We start from the raw sequence: 19,663 nt of genomic DNA, 5'->3' as shown, positions 1-19,663 counted from the left end.
ATGACACCCTCATCCCCCCCCCCGTGAGCATGCCCCTGGTTCTAAACAAAGGTCTTGATACAACTTTGTATACATGTCTAATTCTAGTCATGTAGTGTTAGCCATGCGTCTCCTGATACGTACATAGAAATCAATATTAGATTGCGAGGCCAAAATTCAAATCACACCGCGTTGGCAGCGCTCATAGAAAACACCTTTAAGCGGGTCATACACTATTGGTTTTCATGAAAATATTAACCATACGAATTTACCAATACAATAATTCATCAAACTAGGATTAATACTCTAACTTCTGAACATAGCACCATAAGATAAATATTTATTAGTTGTGTTATACTATCTGTTCAATTGTTTAAACCAGACCAATATGTAAAAAGTTGGATTCAATTAAGTAAAAGAAATGCAAAAGAAATAAGATGTTCAAAACGAGACAAACATAATATTGATCATTCATATTAACATTATGGGCATTTTCAATTCAAACTCTGGTGCTACTGTATCATTTTAGGGGTGATACACAAAATGGCTCACATGAAATGAGCCTAAGAATTGAAAGATACTACAAATATTTCATGGAATAAGATTTAAAAGCACTTAAGAATATTTATAACAAGAAACATAAGACAGTTCTAATAACTTAGAAATTACTTATTAAAACTAGACTTTTCTGAATCAAAGTAATTTTGTATTTATAAAATATTTATTTTGATACTTTGATATTTTGACTATTGTTTGATGCCATGATAGCCTGTTATAAGACATTAAATAAGATTGGTAACTTGGTAAAGTGAAATAATAAAAAAAATTAAAAGTCTACAGCATAAAAATTACCACTTTTTCAGTTTGTGAGCTCACTTAAGAATTGAAATCACAAATATATTTAAATTTATAACTAGAAACACTATTCGTAACGTATAATAAAGAAAAAAAATTATGCAGAATAATATAAAATAAAAATGGTGATTAAGTTAGGTGGTAGTTGAGAAAACTGTAAAGTATTTTATACTTATACTTTATACTTATATATATATATATATATACTATTATAAGTAATTATAATTTTAAGTTAAAAAATTATAACAATACCAAGATAAAATAATAGATGAATATATATTTTTGCATATCATTAATGGTATTAATGAATTCATACAAGATAAAATAAAGTGAGAAAATATACTAATTATAAGGTTTATTATATACAAAAATATTATTTGATTTTTCCCATTATTTCTTGAAGTCGTTTTCTGGCTAATATAACACGTTCTTCTTGGCTTTTGATATCTTCTACAGTTACATTCACCTCCTATAAAGAATTAATAATGATTTTATGTACAAACAATTTAACAAATTAATATTCTTGAGATACCTGTACAAGTGGTTGGTCTGGAATCCGATATACAATTTCTTTATCATAATGAGATCGCATTGGAGGTTGTCCAGTCACTGGCATAGCACAAACATGTAAAGCAGTAGCAACACTTTGTAATAAAGTTTCATCACGAACATGAGGTCCAGCTGGTCGCAGAAGACCAGTCCATCTAGTACCTAATTCATAACCATCTTTTTCTGATGCTCTAATACCTTCAAGTCTTTTTTCCCAGAACACCTAAAATAAATAAATAATTATATAAATTAATTTTGACTAAATAGGTAATATTACAATGATTTACTTGTCTTGGTTTTTCTTGTCTTCCGTGTTTGAAGTCTGTTTTAACTTTACCTTCTTGGTTCTTATGAACAGTTACTGGCTGTTTAAATATTGATGCAGTTTGTCTAATAGGTGGTACAAGAGCACCTTCATTTCTTATGCCACGGCTAGATATCAAATTCAATAATATATTTAATTTTAACTAAGTAACATTTGTGTTATAGTATTCTTAAATGTATAAATAGTGACATGTTAAAATTTTAAAGCATTAATTAATAAACTTATATTAGAAAAAATTAATAATTTAAATCATATTGAAATTCATTGAAAAATCATATCAAAGTTCAATCATCTAATTAGTAAAAAAAGTAGCTAAAAACACAAAAAGTTTGAAAAACAAAAAAAAATGATTAAAATTCATTGAGGTATTTATATTCCTACTTTTGATTTAATAAGTTATTTAATAAATACAATTTAATATATTTTATATTTAAATTTATTATTTAATATATATTTAAACATCAGATAAAATTAATTTAAATCAATAACACCAAAATATTTGTTTTTGTTTTTAGAAAAAATACCTATCCTTATAGACAAGAATATAGACGGTGATATTTATGGAGCAGTGTTCAAGTCTTAAACTAAATTTGAATTAAGATTAAACCTATAAACTTGAACGAAGTATTATTTAGGATGTATGCATAATTTATTTAAACTAAATAAATGTTAATAGAACAACTGCTATTTAATGAGAAATCATTTTAGTTAAATAAAAAAAAATATTACAATTTATTATATTTTATTCACAGGATAATTTACACATAGTTTTATTAAATTTAATGAAACGGATATTACACATGCTCAACGTTTATAACTGGTGTTAATTAATGTTATGACACAACTATAATAAAAATAATGTAATAAAAGATTATAAAATAAATATAATAACAATTTAAGTTCAAAATATAGTTATATTGAGTTATATTAATAAATATATTTTCCCACTTATATGTATCAATTGTATGGTAATACAATTGATACATATAAAAAAATAATGTAATCAATAAATTTACTTATTATGCAATTATTGTAATTATAGATGGTAAATAAACTTTATTTTTTAAACAAAAATTCAAAATAAGTGCTGGTGTTAATTATTAAAATGTAGCACCTTATCAATTGATTGGTCTAATAATTATTTAATACATGTAAATAGTTATAACAAATAATCTAAGTAATATAAAAGTTATGCTTTCCAATTCCACTTAAAATTAAATTGTACATTTAATATCTAATAAGAAATGTATGATTATTTTAATTGAATGAATTTAAAACTTAAACTTAAATTACTATTTTATTATAATTTTCTTATGAAAAACTATTGCCTAGGTCAGTCTCAAAGGACTAATTGAAATTAGAATTAGTAACATTATTTTTTATTTAAAATACAACAATGGATAACAATGTTATTTTCCAACATACTTTATTATTTCATAAAATGTGATTTATGGATGAAACAAAATGTAAACAAAATGCTTTAAAATTTATAAATCATTGTACATAAATGTTGTGATTGGGATGTTACCAAACTTGTTCTTATATTAGGTTGCTAATGTTATGAATGAAATTAGTAATCAATAAAAAGTACATCATACCATAAAATTTCCATTTCTTCAGCTTGCGTTTTTAAATACAAAATTTGTTCTCTTCGTTTTTCTGCTCGTTTCATCCGAGATATTCTAGCTTTGGTTTCCAATGATCTTTTCTTCAACCGGGGCATTATGAATAATGGTTTGATTACGGTATTAAGTATTAATAGCAATACGACGTCGGCAAAGAATCATACAATTGATTGAACCAAGTTACAGAATATTTGAAATAAAAGCTAATAAGATTTATTACACTTCATAACTTTGGAAGTTTTGAATACAATATTATTATTTTGTTTGTACTGATAAGCTCGGTAAACAGTTTCTGACTGGCGTAAGAACCACGGATATAGATCTATATTCGTGGTAAGAACCATACCTTAACCTTATAACTGAAAATATAGGTTATTAATATGGTTACGTACACGGCTACGTAAATGATATCTTCTAAGACCATGGTTATGAATATGATATCGAGCGTAATCAAATTATGGGTTTGTTTTCAATATAAATTGATATCATTCAAAGATAGTAAATGCTCATAAAAATTTTAATATTGTCTAGTTGATAAATTACGAATAGAAAGACATGTTATCAATTATTAATTCGATGTATACATTTTAAAAGTTTCATATTGACATTTTCATAAAATGCTTATTGTTATGTGGCTTTAAAAATATCCCTTGCTACATGTTTATGTAAGTATGATGGTTGATATGTAACATTAATTTACAGTTAATTTTGTTTGAGAGTTTGAGAAAATTTTGATTTGAGTGGATGTTTTATAAAAGTTTGAATTGATTAATAAGCAGCAGCAGATTAACACTTCATATTTAGAGCAGATCATCTAATTTAAATGAAAAGCATATATCTACTATAATATGATACATGTATAATTTTTAATGAACACCTCACAAATGTATAAATTTACTCATTTAAAAATCAACAGGTTTATATTGATCTATTCTAACTTTTATTTTAATTCAATTTTCAAGTCTTTCAAATTAATAAATACTATTATGTTTGCACATCAATGCAATCAGATTGTAATAGTTAATTGTTAATTACTTAATAAACAATTTTGCATTTGAAAAATTATGCTATGTATTATTTTATTTTTAAGCCTTTAAAATCTTAAGTATGTAATTTACCTTTTATTGTTTAATTTGTTTACTAGCCTATATTTTTCTATAAAAATAACTCTAGTATGTAACCTTTGATATTTTCTGTATTTTATACTGTTGTAGAAATTATTATAGTATAATTTTTTTTTTTTTTTAAAGGTTTTTTTTAAAAATTTATTTATTTTTATTTAACATATATTTTTATAGAAAATAATTTTTTTATTGAAAAATCAAAAATGAATAGTCATTGAAATTTGATTGGTCTTGGTCTTGCTTTTTTGATTTTTCATCAACTTATATTATCACTTTCTTTTCAGATTTAAGTTATTGTAGTCCAATATTATATATTAATTAAAATAATACTTATATTTTTTTTAATTGAAGTTATTTAAAGAATTTTGTTTAATTTGTGTGTAATAATACTTACTACTTTGTTTTTAAAATTAATTTTAGATCTATCAAAAACTTATCATGACTTGCAACTGTGTCGATGCTCCTGTTCCTCCATTGTTTGGTGTACAAACTTTATTTGCTGCTCAACATACCTCTGAATCTTGTGGTGCTAATGGTCTACCGTTAACTCCTAATTCTATTACAATATTAGGACGTGCTCAAAAACTAAGGACTTTAAATCATCCAAATTTAGTCTTGCATTTAGATTTTATTCGAAAACAGCATGGTCGTATAATTTTGGTCTCTCAGTATTTCAAACGATCTCTATGGACTGAAACAAATAATTATTTATTATTATTGCCATTGGAAAAAGTACTGAGTTGGACCCATAGAGTTTTAGATGCTTTAACTTATTTAAACAGCAATGGTGTTGTGCATCGGTTTTTAACTCCACAGTATATACTATTTGATGATGAAGATAATGTTAAATTATTTAACTATGGTCTTTACTATATGACAAATAGCGGTAAAAATATTACTTTTCCCATTGGTAAACTTAAATACACTGCACCTGAAGTATTAGTTCTTGATAGAGATTCATACAAATCAGGTCCTAAAACAGATTCTTGGTCTTTAGGTATAATTGTTTTAGAATTATTACTTGGAGCACAACTTTGGCCAACACTTAAACTTAGTCAAATTATACGGAAAATATTATCATTAACACATTGTACAGATGTTGTGATGAGATTAGCTCGTGAAATGGGCCGCTTAACAATGTATCAATCTTTGCCTGATGAATTAAAAGACTTCCTTGGTAAATGCATCTGTATGGATGTTAAGAAAAGATTGTGTCCAAAAGAACTATTTCATCATAAAATATTTTCTGCCTATGAGTACTCAAAAATATTAATGAATAAATGTTATTCATGTAAACATCCATTACGACAAATGAAACTGGATCAAGTCTATTATTTATGGAAGCTAGCTGGTGGAGATGTTGAATGGGCTTTAAAAAAGAAAGGCTTATTAAGGAACGAATCCCCTATCTTACTTTTACCTCGACTAATCATTCTTGAAGGAACATTATATGGTAATACACGAAATCAAAGTTCACTATTAGATTTACAGATAGTTGAACTACCCTTAGACCTATTGGTTAATCGTCTTCAACATCTCAAAATAACAGATTATGATCCTTTAATTGATCAAGTTAATAAACAAAATGATACTACTGAGAAGTTACCATTGGTTATTCGTGAAAAAGATACAGAATATCAATTTCGACGAATTATTTTGTTTGACCGCTTATTAGCTGCTTTTCCTTTTAAATTGGACAAATTACTTATCGAAGCAAAGAAAGATATTCCTCCATTTTTCAGGGGAGAGGTTTGGGCATGTTTATTAAATGTTTGCGGTGATACTGAAAGTATCTATATGTCCATAGACAAAGAAACAGCTGGTGTGACTGATAGACAAATTGAAGTTGATATACCAAGATGCCATCAATACAATGATTTGTTATCATCATCAGTAGCTCATAAAAAATTAAAAAGAGTCTTGAAAGCATGGCTTGTTAGTCATCCTAAATATGTTTATTGGCAAGGCCTGGATTCATTGTGTGCTCCCTTTGTTTATTTAAACTTCTGCAAAGAACATGTATCTTATGCTTGTCTTACAGCATTTGTGAAGAAATATTTGAATGATGTATTTTTAAAAGACAATGCTGCTGTGATTCGAGAATATTTAATAAAGTTATCTCATTTAATTGCATTTCATGATCCACAACTAGCAAACCACTTAGATGAAAAAGGTTTTATACCAGATTTATTTGCCATACCTTGGTTTTTAACAATGTTTTCTCATGTTTTTCCTTTGCATAAAATTTTTCATCTTTGGGACAAGCTATTATTAGGTGATTCCTCATATCCATTATTTGTTGGGTTATCAATCCTTACCCAATTACGTAGTACCTTATTAAATTCTGGATTTAACGAGTGCATATTATTATTTTCTGATCTGCCAGAAGTGGATATTGAGAAGTGTGTTTTAGAGTCATCTAAGTTTAATGATGCTACACCCAGATCTATTACCTTTAGGAAATATGAATTAAGAACTGAAACACGAGAGTATGATCCATGTTTAATGTATGAGGTTTTGCAAAATGAATTTAGTCCTAGAATAAGCATTTACGATTTAGTAGAATTAAAAAGTTCCAGCCTTAAATTTTTAGTTTTAGATACCAGACCTCAAGAATTTTATATAGAAAAGAGTATACCAGGTAGTTTGAATATTCATGTTAGAGAGGAAGATTTAGTAGATGAAAATTTTGATTTAGCACCTTGTCCGGAATTAAGTGCATTGGTAAACAATAGAGGCAGTATATTAATCGTAGTGGATAATGTATTTGAATTAAATAAAGTAAGATCATTTTGTAGATTTTTAGTGAAAAAAGAATACCCTAAAGTATGCAGCTTGCATGGAGGTATTGAAGCATTAGAAAATTTTAATATCTTGGTACCTGCAATAATGTATTAATATTATATAAGAATTTTATCTGTATTTATAGATTAATCCAATTATTGTTATAAATTACATATAAAATATTCATATTTTATCATTTATCATAATGTATATTGATTATTATTAATTATGATATTTTAAAATATAATGATATTAAAATATATATTTTTATGTGGTTAATAATACATTTTGGGCAACAAAGGAATGTTTATGATTTTATGTAGATTTTATTTAGAAAATCTGATAGGTAGTTAAAAGAAAAAAAATTGTCTATAAACTATAACCTTATTAAACAATGTAGGTATTATGAAAGAATTTGTTAACAAAATCAGGAATCCTAACCATTTTCAGGTAACTTTACTTTTTATTATAATTCTAAAGAAAATGTCAAAATTGCTCAATTTTATTTTTAAAGTAATTAATCATTTTAATTTAATTTACCTACCATTGTTTATAGTTTGAAACTATTAACAAGTGATATTTGTTTAAGGCATTTACATTTTTCATTCTTAGTCTATTTTGAATAAAATAAACTACTATTTTTTATCCATGTTTCAGTCTAAAATTGGTGTGGATATTAATTATATAAATAGTACTCAATTTTCCATTTTAGTCATTACCAAAATTTCTTTTTTTTTTTGTTTAAAAGGCAACATTTTGTGTTGCAATTATTAATATATTTATCATCTAGATGTATAGTGTAATTTATAAATATAAAACAGATTTTTAAATTTCTAACTGTCGAACTGTATGTAAAACTCAGAAGCTTGGTGAATAAAAACTGTGTGTATATATATAGATTCTATTCTAATGATTAGAATTATTTAATTTATGTTTTGATTTATTATTGTCTCTTAAATAATATCATAATTTTTAATAATAGAGATACCCTATATTAATATACATAAGTGTGTACACGGTGTAGTCAGAGTAGGCACTTGACTATTCTGTGAACCTTGCCTCCTTCACCAAAATATTCAATATTATCATAGTAATAAATAACCATCATATGTTCAACCACTTTGAAACGCCAGTAAACAGTAAATACACGTATAAGAATACTGAAAAAATATAATTATAAGGTTTAATGAAGTTACCCCATTCAAATTTGTTAAGGGTTAATGTGTTATGTTTGGCTACCCTGCCTTTATGTCTGCCAACGCTTATGTATATAAATAATTAAATCATATTTATGTTATTTTTTATACTTCTAATTCTAATTTCTAATAACACTAAGTGTTTCATTATTTATAATAATTTTTTATTTAATTGTTGTATATGTATAAATAATTTATATTTTTGAATTGTATTTATATGAAAATAATTCAATAAAAATATATTTATTCCTCTTGTAGTATTCTATCCAGTTGATTTATGTTATATAAATAATAAGATTTTATTTATTAGATAACTGAGTTCCTGTAAATCCAAGTGATATTTTAAACCTATTAAAATTAAAACTATTAAATTATTGTTAATTGGATGTTATTTTATATGTTTATTTCACTGAGTTAATTTAAAATTGTTTACAAATAGTAAGCTGTTTAATTTTTAATAAAATTATTATATTTTTTTATTGACAAAATAAATTTATTGTTCTTTATGTTATTATTTCATATATATTCCAATTTGTGATAATTTAAATTTGTTATAATAATAAAATAATTAAATAAATATTAATCAAGATCCTAAGGTTACTATAATTTTTACGTTTTATCATCTATTTAAAAATAGATAGGTAAGTAAATTTTAATTCTTAATATCAATCCTCACATAGCTATTCTAAGTAAGTATCTACGTGAAATGTGAATAAACAGTTGAAAAAAAAATTCAAGTATCAATTTAAATTCATAATAATATTGCGGAATTGGATCTAAGGTGATTTTGGGACATTATATTATTTGTATTATTATAGGAGTAATTTATTAAAAAATCGTTTTTGTGGAGATGGCTCATGTTGAATGATAACACTTAAATGATACAATATAAACATCCTGTATAAATGTAATTTCGCCCCGGGAGTGCCGGTCATATGGCTGGGAAAATCAATAAGCACATGCGCGTTTGCATTGAATGGGGTAGTATTTTGCACGCTGCGGAGTACCTATATAAATACATTTGAAAAGCTAGAGTTTAAATCATTACACTAACGTATTTACTGTCTTTATGAGTTATAAACACGCTTAAAATGAGTAAAAATAACTAGTGTATAGGTAAGTACTTTCATTATCTTTTATAATTATAATACTGACGTCGTTATGCCATCTATGTACCTACTTTACAGATGGTTTTTATGTCCAACGAGGAATATTTGTGTCATATTGTAAAATACAATGAATGCAGTTATTTATTTCCATTCGATAAACGTTTGAAAAATATTAATTGCGTTGTATTGTATTTTGTGTTTAAAGATTAATGTGTCCATGTCAAGCGAGCCATGAGGCTTACATGTCATGGTGGTAGTGAAAGTACAGAGGGCCCGAGTATTTCGCCACACATCGACTGCAAAAATCTGGGCTTGGATAATCAAAGTGCTTCCGTTCCTTTTAGTGTTATTTGTAGTCTGTGCCATGTGCTTTATAGCTATAACTCGCGTAAGATTTTTTAATACTCATTTATGTGTATATATAATAAAAAAAATATACAAATGTATAATATAAAATTTTTTCATGAACGTTTGGTAACAATCTATTTTTCTACACATTTCTAAAATGTCATTAACAGACGATATACAGTTAACGTAATAGTTCAATAGTATTTAAAAATGTTAAGTTATTACAATTTTGTAATTATACTGAGCTGGTAATAATTTTAATTTAGATACTTCATGAAATTTTCAATAATGAATCCTGTAAATTAAATTAAATTATGTGTATAATATTATTATTAATTTCGTTTTTATTCTGAAATTCTTGTTAGATAAATTATAATTATAAAAAAGTAAGAAATTTGATAACTTAAACTAAGCCACAATTTATTTATTTAACCATTCAAAAATAGCTTAAAAATAGTTCATACTATTAAAATATAAAAATATTGTGTAACTTATTGTGTAGGCTCCTGCTTTGCAGAAACGAAATTCACTCAAGGTCAACAGTCTTCAATTGGCAAAATTAAAACCAAATGTAAATACTTATATATTTAACATATATTCATATATAATACATATTATATGTATAAATCTATAAAATGTTTTAAGTACTAATACGATTTGTTATAAAAATATTATTTGTTACGAAAATTAGCCAGGTAGCAGTGTACTGAACAATGATTTCCAATTAGAACGTTTATTAAAGTTAAAACCGCCAAGTGTTAATTTATTCATCACTCAGTTGAAGAATGAAGCTAATAGATATTGTACGGGGAAATTAGTAGAACTACAAGCTAATGTAGAGAAATCGAAAGTCATTTCAGAACGATTGGAGCCATGTCGACCAATACCATGGTGTCCAAAAATACCACCAGTGTTATGTAAGTATAAAATATAATAATAGCTAATTGTATACATTTTTGAGAACCAAACTTAACCTAAACATTTGAAATACATTCTTTTATAATTATAAATAATTAAATAAATTAATAATGCTACATTAATGCACTTTTGTAAATTATAAGTTGGTAAAATTAATTATTCCACGACTAACTATATTAGTGTACTATAATTGCATACATTTAAAATTGTTGAGCTCTTGATACGTATTGAGAAAGCTCTTATAATATATATATATAGTTACCTATGCTTACCTATGCAGTGGCGTAGATACAATTTTTTTCTGGGGGGGGGGTGTGATTAAGAGTAAGTTTTTAAGTGTTCTTAGTATATCATAAAACGAGGTCATATGTAATAATATTACATTTAAAATGGTATTATATATATATATATATATATATATATTGTTCCGTATTTAATGAAAATTATTTTGTTACTCATTTTTTAATATGTACCTAATCATAGTAAAATCAAAATATTTTACTATAATATGTAAATATTAATAAATAATAATCAAATATCATTAAAAAAAAATCTGTGGGGGGATGGAAACCCCTTACACCCTCCCCGTAACTACGTAACTGTAACTATATAATGACTGATCGAGTCAGATGATTACAATATAACTTTCAATAAAGTAAGGAGGCGTGTATAATGATTTGATTGTACAAAGTATTTCATTGGTTTCATTCGTCATTGTGTCAGCTATGTGGGACAGTAATTGTAATTTGCCTTTGTACAAAAGTTTTATTCAATAATAATTCAAACCTAGCCATTAAATAATTATTATAAGTATGTGTGCGTCATACATTTTGAAAGTGTATTGTTATAAGTTGAAAGTATGACAATATAATTTTAACGATAGGTATATGAACAATATGTAACGAGTCTAAGAATTTGTAATAATATATGCAATATCATTGGTTATAAATAGAATAACATTCAATGGTAATATAATAGTATACTAATGTTAATAAATAAAATAAATGGTAAATTTCTGAATCTAAAAAATATTTGTACAGACAAATATTAATATAGATACACAATGTATATAAACAAAACACTCTATATTTTATATTATATATTAATATAAATATATTATATTTATAAAATATAGGATGTTTCAATAAGAACGCAGGATTTAAATCTGTTATAAATTAAATTTATTTCTCTTAGAAAAACATAACAATTATATAATTGTCTTTAGGAGAAGTTAAGGTTTAACAGTGAAAAACAATATTGGGCATAGATCCTCCCTCATAGGCGCAATTAGAGTAAAAAAATAGAGGGGTTTCAGCCCCTCCCATATATATTTTTTAATCACTTCTTCTCAGAAACTTTTTTCCATTCTTCGCTCTTTATAAAAAATGTGCTTATAGGAAGGCAAGTAAAATTTTTTAGTAGCAATCACATATTTTTTTTATTTATTAATATAATAATATAAAGTTTTTCGTGATATTTTGGGGAGGGCTTTGAATTCTTTCGATGAGGCTTAGCCCCTCCAGCCTCCCTAATTGCGCCTATGCCCTCCCTACTAATTCTACAGGCGATTATTCTTTCCATAAAATTTATCGTTCGTTAAGTTCGTTGAGGACACGACGAATTTTTTGCTTAAGTTCTAAGACATTGAGAACTTTGTTTTGGTAAACTCGTGACTTAGTGTATCCCTATAAGAAAAAATCACTCGGCGTCAAGTCGGAAGATCGAGGTGGGTAGCTTTGGCCAAATGTAACGAAATTAGTCTGTCCAGGAACTTCTTACACAACAGAGTGATGGTTTCTCTAGAAGTGTGACAAATTGAAACCAAACATTTTTTATGTTCATTTGGTCCAAATAAGGCCAAAGAAAATTACTGAGCTCAGTAGGTATTCTGTATGGTTACAACAAGACGGCGTAACTTGTTACACTTCAAGAGAAACAATCCCTCTGCTGTGTGAGAAAATCTCGGACAGATGCGTTGCCAAAACTACCAACTTCGATCTTACAACTTGACGCCGTGTGATTTTGATAAAAAATTAAATATAACAAAAACATATGAAGGACTTATTGAGAAAACAACCAATGATACACATTTTTTTAACATTACTTTTAGAATAGCGTATATTTTTTTTATATTGACATGGCATAGAGTTAAAGAACGCTGGCCCTAAGTAATTAACAAAAGATTTATAAGAATATTTAACAGGTATATTATACAATATATTTTTTCTTTAACCTTCCAACAGTTTGTAATCTTTATCTTGTATAAACCTTTTAAAAGTGAACAAAATGGCTATTTTTTATAGAATAATTCAGTTAGTAAAATAACTTGTTCCCTATAATTTTGATTCGTAAAACCTGTTAGGAAGTACTTATTTAAGCAGATTCTTACAATGTTATTCTGGTTTACTTGCAATTTATTTGAAATTGTATCACTTAATCCCCCCCCCTCAATATTAACATTCCATACTGGAATATTGATTGGTTTAGAGCAAAATAAATAACACGCATTGTTTGTTTGGGCAATAATCCCTTTAACTTACATAATGTATAAGTTATTGATCGTAACATTACAACTGGGGTTTGTATGTGAAGATTCTATCGTAAATTTTTATCAAATATGATACCTAGATATCGGGTACTAGTTAGTTCTTTGATAACAATACATTGATTTATGTTACCACAGCTGTTACCATCTATGACATCAATGACACATCTATGAATTGTTAATAAATTAAATTGAATGACTGTGTAAATGTGTAATATTTGAGTATATATATATATTACAGGATGATTATTTTAATGTAAATGAATATGTATTCAAGCAAATATGATTAATCTAAAAATATACAGTTAAAATGTATACCTACGCTTCTACTCTTAAAACGAAAATTAAGTTCTCGTACATCTATATTAACTTACATAGCTATTATTTCTATAGCCTGAATATATTTATTTAAATAATTGAAAATCTTTTTCACCCCGTGTTTAAAATATGATTAACAAATAATAGAACATGTTTTAACATGTTTTATCGTATAATGTTGTTCAATTTGATGACATAATCATTGGTTATTTAAATTTAAAGACGGAGCTGAAAAATTGGATAGTTCCGCTGTTAATATGACCGAAGAGGAAATCGTGGATGCTGTGGGAGCAATGGGTGTTGGTGGTTCTTGGGCTCCCGATGATTGCAAAGCTAGACACTCTGTGTGCATTATTATACCCTACAGAGATAGAAAGGATCATCTATGGACATTACTCTATAGGCTCATACCGGTGTTGAAACGGCAACAATTGGATTTTAAGATATTCGTCGTTGAACAAGTAAGAATCACTATCATGTATTACGCAATTAGATTATTTCATATACGAATTACAATACAATACTTTAATCTCAACATAACACTTTATTTCGAACGGTATTTTATTACATTGTAGGTTATATTATATTAGCAAGCTTATGGGCTATGATCAGTGCTCAATTTGAGGGGGGACGCAGGGGGACGGCGTACCCCTTCTAATTTTTAGAAATTTGAGCGTCCCTTACTATTATGATGTTATATTTATAACGCTTAACAAGTATTGGGGACACAATTTTTTTTAAGCAAACAGAGTCCCCCTTTAATTTTGTCAAGTCGAGCACTGTCTATGATTATACGTATGTGACTACAAGATTTATCGGGGGAAGGATTTTAGACTCGTAGGATAATGAAATTAACTAATAGGTAATATTTAAAATATTTTAAAATTATTATTTAAAATATTATGAAAGACATGCAAAAAAAATTATACCACATATGTTGATTGATTATTTGTAAAAATTTGTTACTCAAAATATATATTTGTTCTAAAGGTCAGTAACGTAACGTTTAATAAAGGAGCAATTATGAACGCTGCTTTTTTGACCATTTATCGAACATTCGGTTTACGAGGTGAGGACGATTGGCATAAAGGATTGTACGGCTGTTATGTTTTTCATGATGTCGACATGTTGCCCGAAGACGATCGAAATATGTACAGTTGTTCAGAATTTCCTAGACATCTGTCTGTAGCTGTGAATGAATTTAAATACCAGTAAGTATATTTATTTATTAATAAAATTAATATTTATACTAATTGAATGTAACCATCGATTTAACTAGTGCTGAATAATAATACTAAAATGCCACAAGTTAGGTTAAGTCCAAGGGCGCCCATATGGGGGTGGGGGGTAAAGGAGGGGCATGTCCCCCCTCGGAAAATGTCAAAAATCTTGGAAAATTGTTTACTATGATAAGAATATATTTATTTAAATAGAATTTAAAAATTTAATTAATTATGTGAAAATCTATAATTTGTTTATAAAAATTTATTTATTTAGTTTGGAAAATCGGATTATCAGCTATAAATAACAATACGCTTTTTCGTTTCTATTCTATGGATAGTTATCAATTCTTAAAATATTGTGTATTTCCCGAAATACGGTATGTATTATATTCTGTGCTTATCTTGAGTCAGCCCTGATAATATTAAAAAATCAATGGTTAAGTATACGATTTTCGTATGTTATATAGAAGAAAAAACTGAATTGTGACAACCAGTAGTAATCTGCCGCATCTAAATATGACTAATATGAGTAGATACATAAAATAACCTAAAATATTGTATAATATTATTATTATACAATATTATTATAATACATTGTAGACAAAAACCGGATGAGATACTACGGTATGGCGAGTACGAGGACAGGGGAATGATATTAGTGTATTGGTATTTTAAATTTGAAACCAATTTACCATTGCTATCAAAATATGATTCAAAGTTAGACGATTGTGTAGATCAGTTTATACTTCTAAATATGGTTGATTTAAGGCTGCCACGCAGGACGCGTACTGACGCGGCGATCAACGAACGCGCGTTTTCCTCGGCAGTCAGCGATATGGCTACGTACACACAAAGCGTTATTTAAACGAGCGATCCAGTATTATGATAGTTTTCCAAAGAGCAGGTTCGCAAAATTTTCTCTAAATAATGAGTAGTTCTGACGAGGAGTAAGTCCTCCTTCTTTTAGCACTATTAGAGAGTAGTGAAAGGAAGAAACGATGTCGAGTTTTGTCAAAATTTAAAATTCAAACCTTTATGTATAAAATTTTTTTTTCACTATCCATTACGATTTATGTATAAGAAAGGTTTTATTACATTTTTAGTAGTATTTATCAAATATAAAAATTATAATGCCATTCTATAAAAAAAAAGCTAAAATAAATTCCTCACCCATTTTTTGATTACTTAGCTGAAATTAGTAATAATTTTAGGGAGGTTCGTCAATCTTTTAGGGGGACTAGTTCTCCTGGATATTCGGCAATATTGCTATTCACCACTAGAAATTGGTTATAACTATCAACTCGAGCAGTCTTAAAAAAGTAGTCAAGTTGCAAATCAAAGAATTGCTATAGATACTCGTATAATGTGTAACGAATGTGGCTAGTTACAAATCAATACCCTTCAATAGCTAACCAGTGGAATATTTGAGGGGGCGATGAGGACAATCCCCCCCCCCCCCCGAGAATTTTTAGACCAAGACAATTTTTATATAAGTAATAGGTATTTTATTAAGAAACAAAAATTATGATTTATTTTATAGTATTACTACATTTGAAAACGTTTCAAATTTTACACTAATTTAAATAACGCAATTCATAACGTCAATAACATATTGTTACTGTTCATATTGTTAATAACGGTAAACGGAAAATTTTTTAAACGTTTAAACGGTTAAATTGAATAACGTTTAAATTATTTATAGCGTTAAACGCTCAATTGCTTATAACGCTTATATGTCCCATAACGATAAATAATATATATTATTTTGATTGAAAACTTAGTCCATACTTAGTGAAAAATTAGATAAAACACAAGCGAAACTTTCAAAACACAAATAGGTGTTAAAAAAGAACTACACAAAATACCATTCTAAATGGATCCAGCATTAGATTCAAAAAAAAAACCACAAATATTAAGGATTCACTTGATATAAATATTACCAAAAATTTTACTTGTAAATTTTGAGCCTGAATTAAAGAAATTCCTCCCTAGAAGTAAGTCTAAATACGCCTCTGTAGCTAACTTTGGTTATAGTTGTCCTCTGTTTATAAACATTTCAAATAGAATGATGTAAGGACTTATTATCGGTAAAAAATCAATGCAAATAAAAAACTATTTTTAATCGTGATTTTCGTTAACAGAACGTCACCTAGTCGTTTAGATATCCACTTTTGATAGGCTTGATACCCATCCCGGAAAATAAGTCATCAATGATCATACGTGTTACTTAACCTAACCTGCACTAAATTATTGTTCTTTTATCCTGTGTATATCTAGATTACCTTACCACAATTTGGTGGGCGGCGTGTTCAACATAAGACCCAATCATTATTTTCTGGTCAACGGCTATTCGAATCTGTTTTGGGGCTGGGGAGGCGAAGACGATGATATGGGATACAGGTATATAAATTATAGTAGACAAATATGAAATACAGCAGTAGAATCTCGACAGCTCGATGCGCATAAGGTTTATTCATTAGCCTTCTTACTGTTGTTGTTATCAAACGGAAAACATTTAACACTTGCATAAGTTGTAATACAACAGAAACATTTAATACCTACAACCAGGGATGGATCGGGAAAATATTTCAGTACAGGAAAATAGTTAATAGTCCAGCGCACGGTCTTTGTCAATTATGTTGAGCTACGGCCAAGTCTACGGAGCAGTCCATTGAGAAAATTCCTCAATTCTCGGTGGGGCCAATTCACCTTACCTACAACCTTGATGGTATATTTGATATAAAGGGAATTTCTTTTAGGATTTATTGTTGTTAAAAACATGTTGGCTCATCGAGTTTCGAGATTCCATTGCAATAATAATCAGTGCTTAACTTGTGGGGGGCGTAAGGGGACAGAGAACTCCAACTAATTTTCAGAAATTTTAGCGACCCCTATTATTTTTACGTTATAATTATAATGGTTGACAAGTTTTGGAGATTTTATTTATTTTAAAGTAAATAGAGTCCCCCTTCTTTAATTTTGCCAAGTCGAGCACTGATAATAATAGTGTATAACGCCCATGAAATTTAAAATCTGATCAAAATTTACCTTCGGTTAGGTTAATATAGTATTTTTGTGCATTTCTTTGACGCCTAGGTTGGAACAGGTCGGCTTGCCCATTACTCGACCACCGGAACATCTCGGCCGTTACACGATGGTCAAACACGTGAAACGGAGACCGCTCGCCCACGCAGTGCGTTTGAAACTGGTGCACACAAGTCAGAAACGTTACAAATCCGATGGGCTAAATACACTCAAGTACGAAGTGTTCAGAGTCGATTCCGAGAAACTATACACCAGGATACTGGTCGACGTCGGTGACATGCCTGATTACGTCCGGTCGTTCGAAATCGTTAAGCGACCAGTCACTACACAAAATAAAAAATGGAAATAATATTATTATTATACTCTAGCATTCAAATGTACTTAGATTACATATTATATATTTTTGTATAGTGTTTTACTCGTTAAGACGTCTACCTTATATATATATATAAAGATATATTTATTTGTTTAACGAATTTTGTTTTAGAATAATACTATACGATCACAGATTAAACAATGGGTTTTATGTAATTTGAGGTATTATGTTCGTTTACATTTTCTTCCTATATATTATATAATTTGTAATCATTGAATTAGCATTGTTTAAAAACTATATTATTTTTAATATATTACCATGTGTTCTTAAGCTGATGGCTTTCATTTTTATCCCTTCTAAAACAGACGAGTACGTTTTCAAACTAACCAATAGGTATGCGTAAAGAGTACAAAAAACTGCTGCAATGCGAGATTAATTAATAAAAATAGTCTTCTCATTTATATTACCAATAATAGTAGATAATTAAATATTTGGAAGGAGCGACCACATGTTTTAGTTTGTTTTTTTCATCACAGAGGCTTACTTAATAGACCGTGTACATTCAAACAGTAATAAATACAATAGACTATCAACAACTTTATGAGGTTGAATATATTTAGAGCTCAAAGGGTTATACACTTATTACATAGGTACAGAGCAAGCTCAAGGTATAGGCGAGCTAGACACCTGCCTAGAGCGGCACTTTAGTAAGGGCAATATTTTTAAAATTAACTCGTACCTACATTTTTTGTAATTCTATTGGTGTTTTATAAAAAAAATATTTAAATTAATTCATTCGTGAAAACCACTTATCTATATAGTAAAATAATATTGTCTAAAGTTATTATATTACTTTAATTTACGGCCTACGCTGGGCGTTTTCAATTATTCCAAATACATAAATAACCGTACAAACACTTCCGAGATTTCCGATAGAAAATAGGGGGAGGAGCTAAGTTAAAATAAGAGCTCAATTTTTTTTTAGAGGCGGCAAAATTTTATTTTGCCTAGTGCACTATTTTTGCTTGGGCCGGCCCTGCTAGATAGTATATGTTATCACATTCACGATAGGGACCTTCTAAAAAAATAAATAAATTTGTTACTGAGATTATTTAAAACTCAATAATACCATATTCATGCATAAGAAAAAAACGAATCAAGTACTACGTACCATTTGAAGAATCAAAATTAGATTTTTTTAATACCAAGCTATTTGCAATATTGTCCCCCCTGTTACTTTTAAATGCTTTAAATTAAGTGTACACTAACTTGCTTCTCTTGATAAATAGGTAATAAATATAGGCTTATCTTCATGCATTTTATAATATAAAAATTAAATTACAACTTAACATGTTAATACCAAATTAAAATTGATTGAGTTATCTGATATATATATACACACAC

General features: G+C 27.8%; 3 protein-coding genes across 4 annotated transcripts; 2 read left to right on the top strand and 1 right to left on the bottom strand.

Annotated features, from left to right (window-relative positions):
• Positions 1-1,159: 1,159 nt before the first annotated feature.
• LOC112686769 (methyl-CpG-binding domain protein 2) lies at positions 1,160-3,574 on the bottom strand. The gene is made up of 4 exons (XM_025559187.1): positions 3,307-3,574; positions 1,671-1,815; positions 1,367-1,606; positions 1,160-1,303 (listed from the first exon to the last, which is right to left on the bottom strand). The coding sequence occupies exons 1-4, from the start codon at positions 3,429-3,431 to the stop codon at positions 1,208-1,210; spliced, it is 606 nt and encodes a 201-aa protein (XP_025414972.1). The 5' UTR covers positions 3,432-3,574; the 3' UTR covers positions 1,160-1,207.
• Positions 3,575-3,728: 154 nt separating this feature from the next.
• LOC112686768 (TBC domain-containing protein kinase-like protein) lies at positions 3,729-7,387 on the top strand. The gene is made up of 2 exons (XM_025559186.1): positions 3,729-3,998; positions 4,878-7,387. The coding sequence occupies exon 2, from the start codon at positions 4,896-4,898 to the stop codon at positions 7,353-7,355; it is 2,460 nt and encodes an 819-aa protein (XP_025414971.1). The 5' UTR covers positions 3,729-3,998; positions 4,878-4,895; the 3' UTR covers positions 7,356-7,387.
• Positions 7,388-9,397: 2,010 nt separating this feature from the next.
• LOC112686800 (beta-1,4-N-acetylgalactosaminyltransferase bre-4-like) lies at positions 9,398-18,492 on the top strand. Of its 2 annotated transcripts, none has more exons than XM_025559234.1 (8): positions 9,398-9,553; positions 9,752-9,934; positions 10,397-10,465; positions 10,590-10,811; positions 13,898-14,136; positions 14,666-14,886; positions 17,176-17,298; positions 17,995-18,492. In XM_025559234.1, exons 2-8 carry the CDS (start codon positions 9,778-9,780, stop codon positions 18,290-18,292), a joined length of 1,329 nt encoding a protein of 442 aa, XP_025415019.1. In that variant the 5' UTR covers positions 9,398-9,553; positions 9,752-9,777; the 3' UTR covers positions 18,293-18,492. The 2 variants fall into 2 exon arrangements, with proteins under 2 accessions (XP_025415019.1, XP_025415021.1); XM_025559236.1 differs by having other exon boundaries at positions 9,400-9,553; positions 10,586-10,811; positions 17,995-18,491.
• The last annotated feature ends 1,171 nt before the right edge of the window (positions 18,493-19,663 follow it).

Source organism: Sipha flava, unplaced genomic scaffold, assembly GCF_003268045.1.
Source record: "Sipha flava isolate LNK unplaced genomic scaffold, YSA_version1 324_pilon_pilon, whole genome shotgun sequence".
NCBI classification, from domain to species: domain Eukaryota; kingdom Metazoa; phylum Arthropoda; class Insecta; order Hemiptera; family Aphididae; genus Sipha; species Sipha flava.
The sequence above is the reverse complement of the archived record's forward strand: the minus strand, read 5'-3'. Positions and strand labels throughout refer to the sequence as shown.

Excerpts from the sequence above, each read along its gene's own strand:
- LOC112686768 (XM_025559186.1), top strand. The coding sequence starts at position 4,896 with ATGACTTGCAACTGTGTCGATGCTCCTGTTCCTCCATTGTTTGGTGTA.
- LOC112686769 (XM_025559187.1), bottom strand. The coding sequence starts at position 3,431 with ATGCCCCGGTTGAAGAAAAGATCATTGGAAACCAAAGCTAGAATATCT. Across the intron at positions 1,816-3,306 it reads GAAGAAATGGAAATTTTATG|CCGTGGCATAAGAAATGAAG; the intron begins GTATGATGTACT and ends TTTGATATCTAG. Across the intron at positions 1,304-1,366 it reads CAGACCAACCACTTGTACAG|GAGGTGAATGTAACTGTAGA; the intron begins GTATCTCAAGAA and ends AATTCTTTATAG.
- LOC112686800 (XM_025559234.1), top strand. The coding sequence starts at position 9,778 with ATGAGGCTTACATGTCATGGTGGTAGTGAAAGTACAGAGGGCCCGAGT. Across the intron at positions 10,466-10,589 it reads TGGCAAAATTAAAACCAAAT|GTAGCAGTGTACTGAACAAT; the intron begins GTAAATACTTAT and ends AAAATTAGCCAG. Across the intron at positions 17,299-17,994 it reads GACGATGATATGGGATACAG|GTTGGAACAGGTCGGCTTGC; the intron begins GTATATAAATTA and ends TTTGACGCCTAG.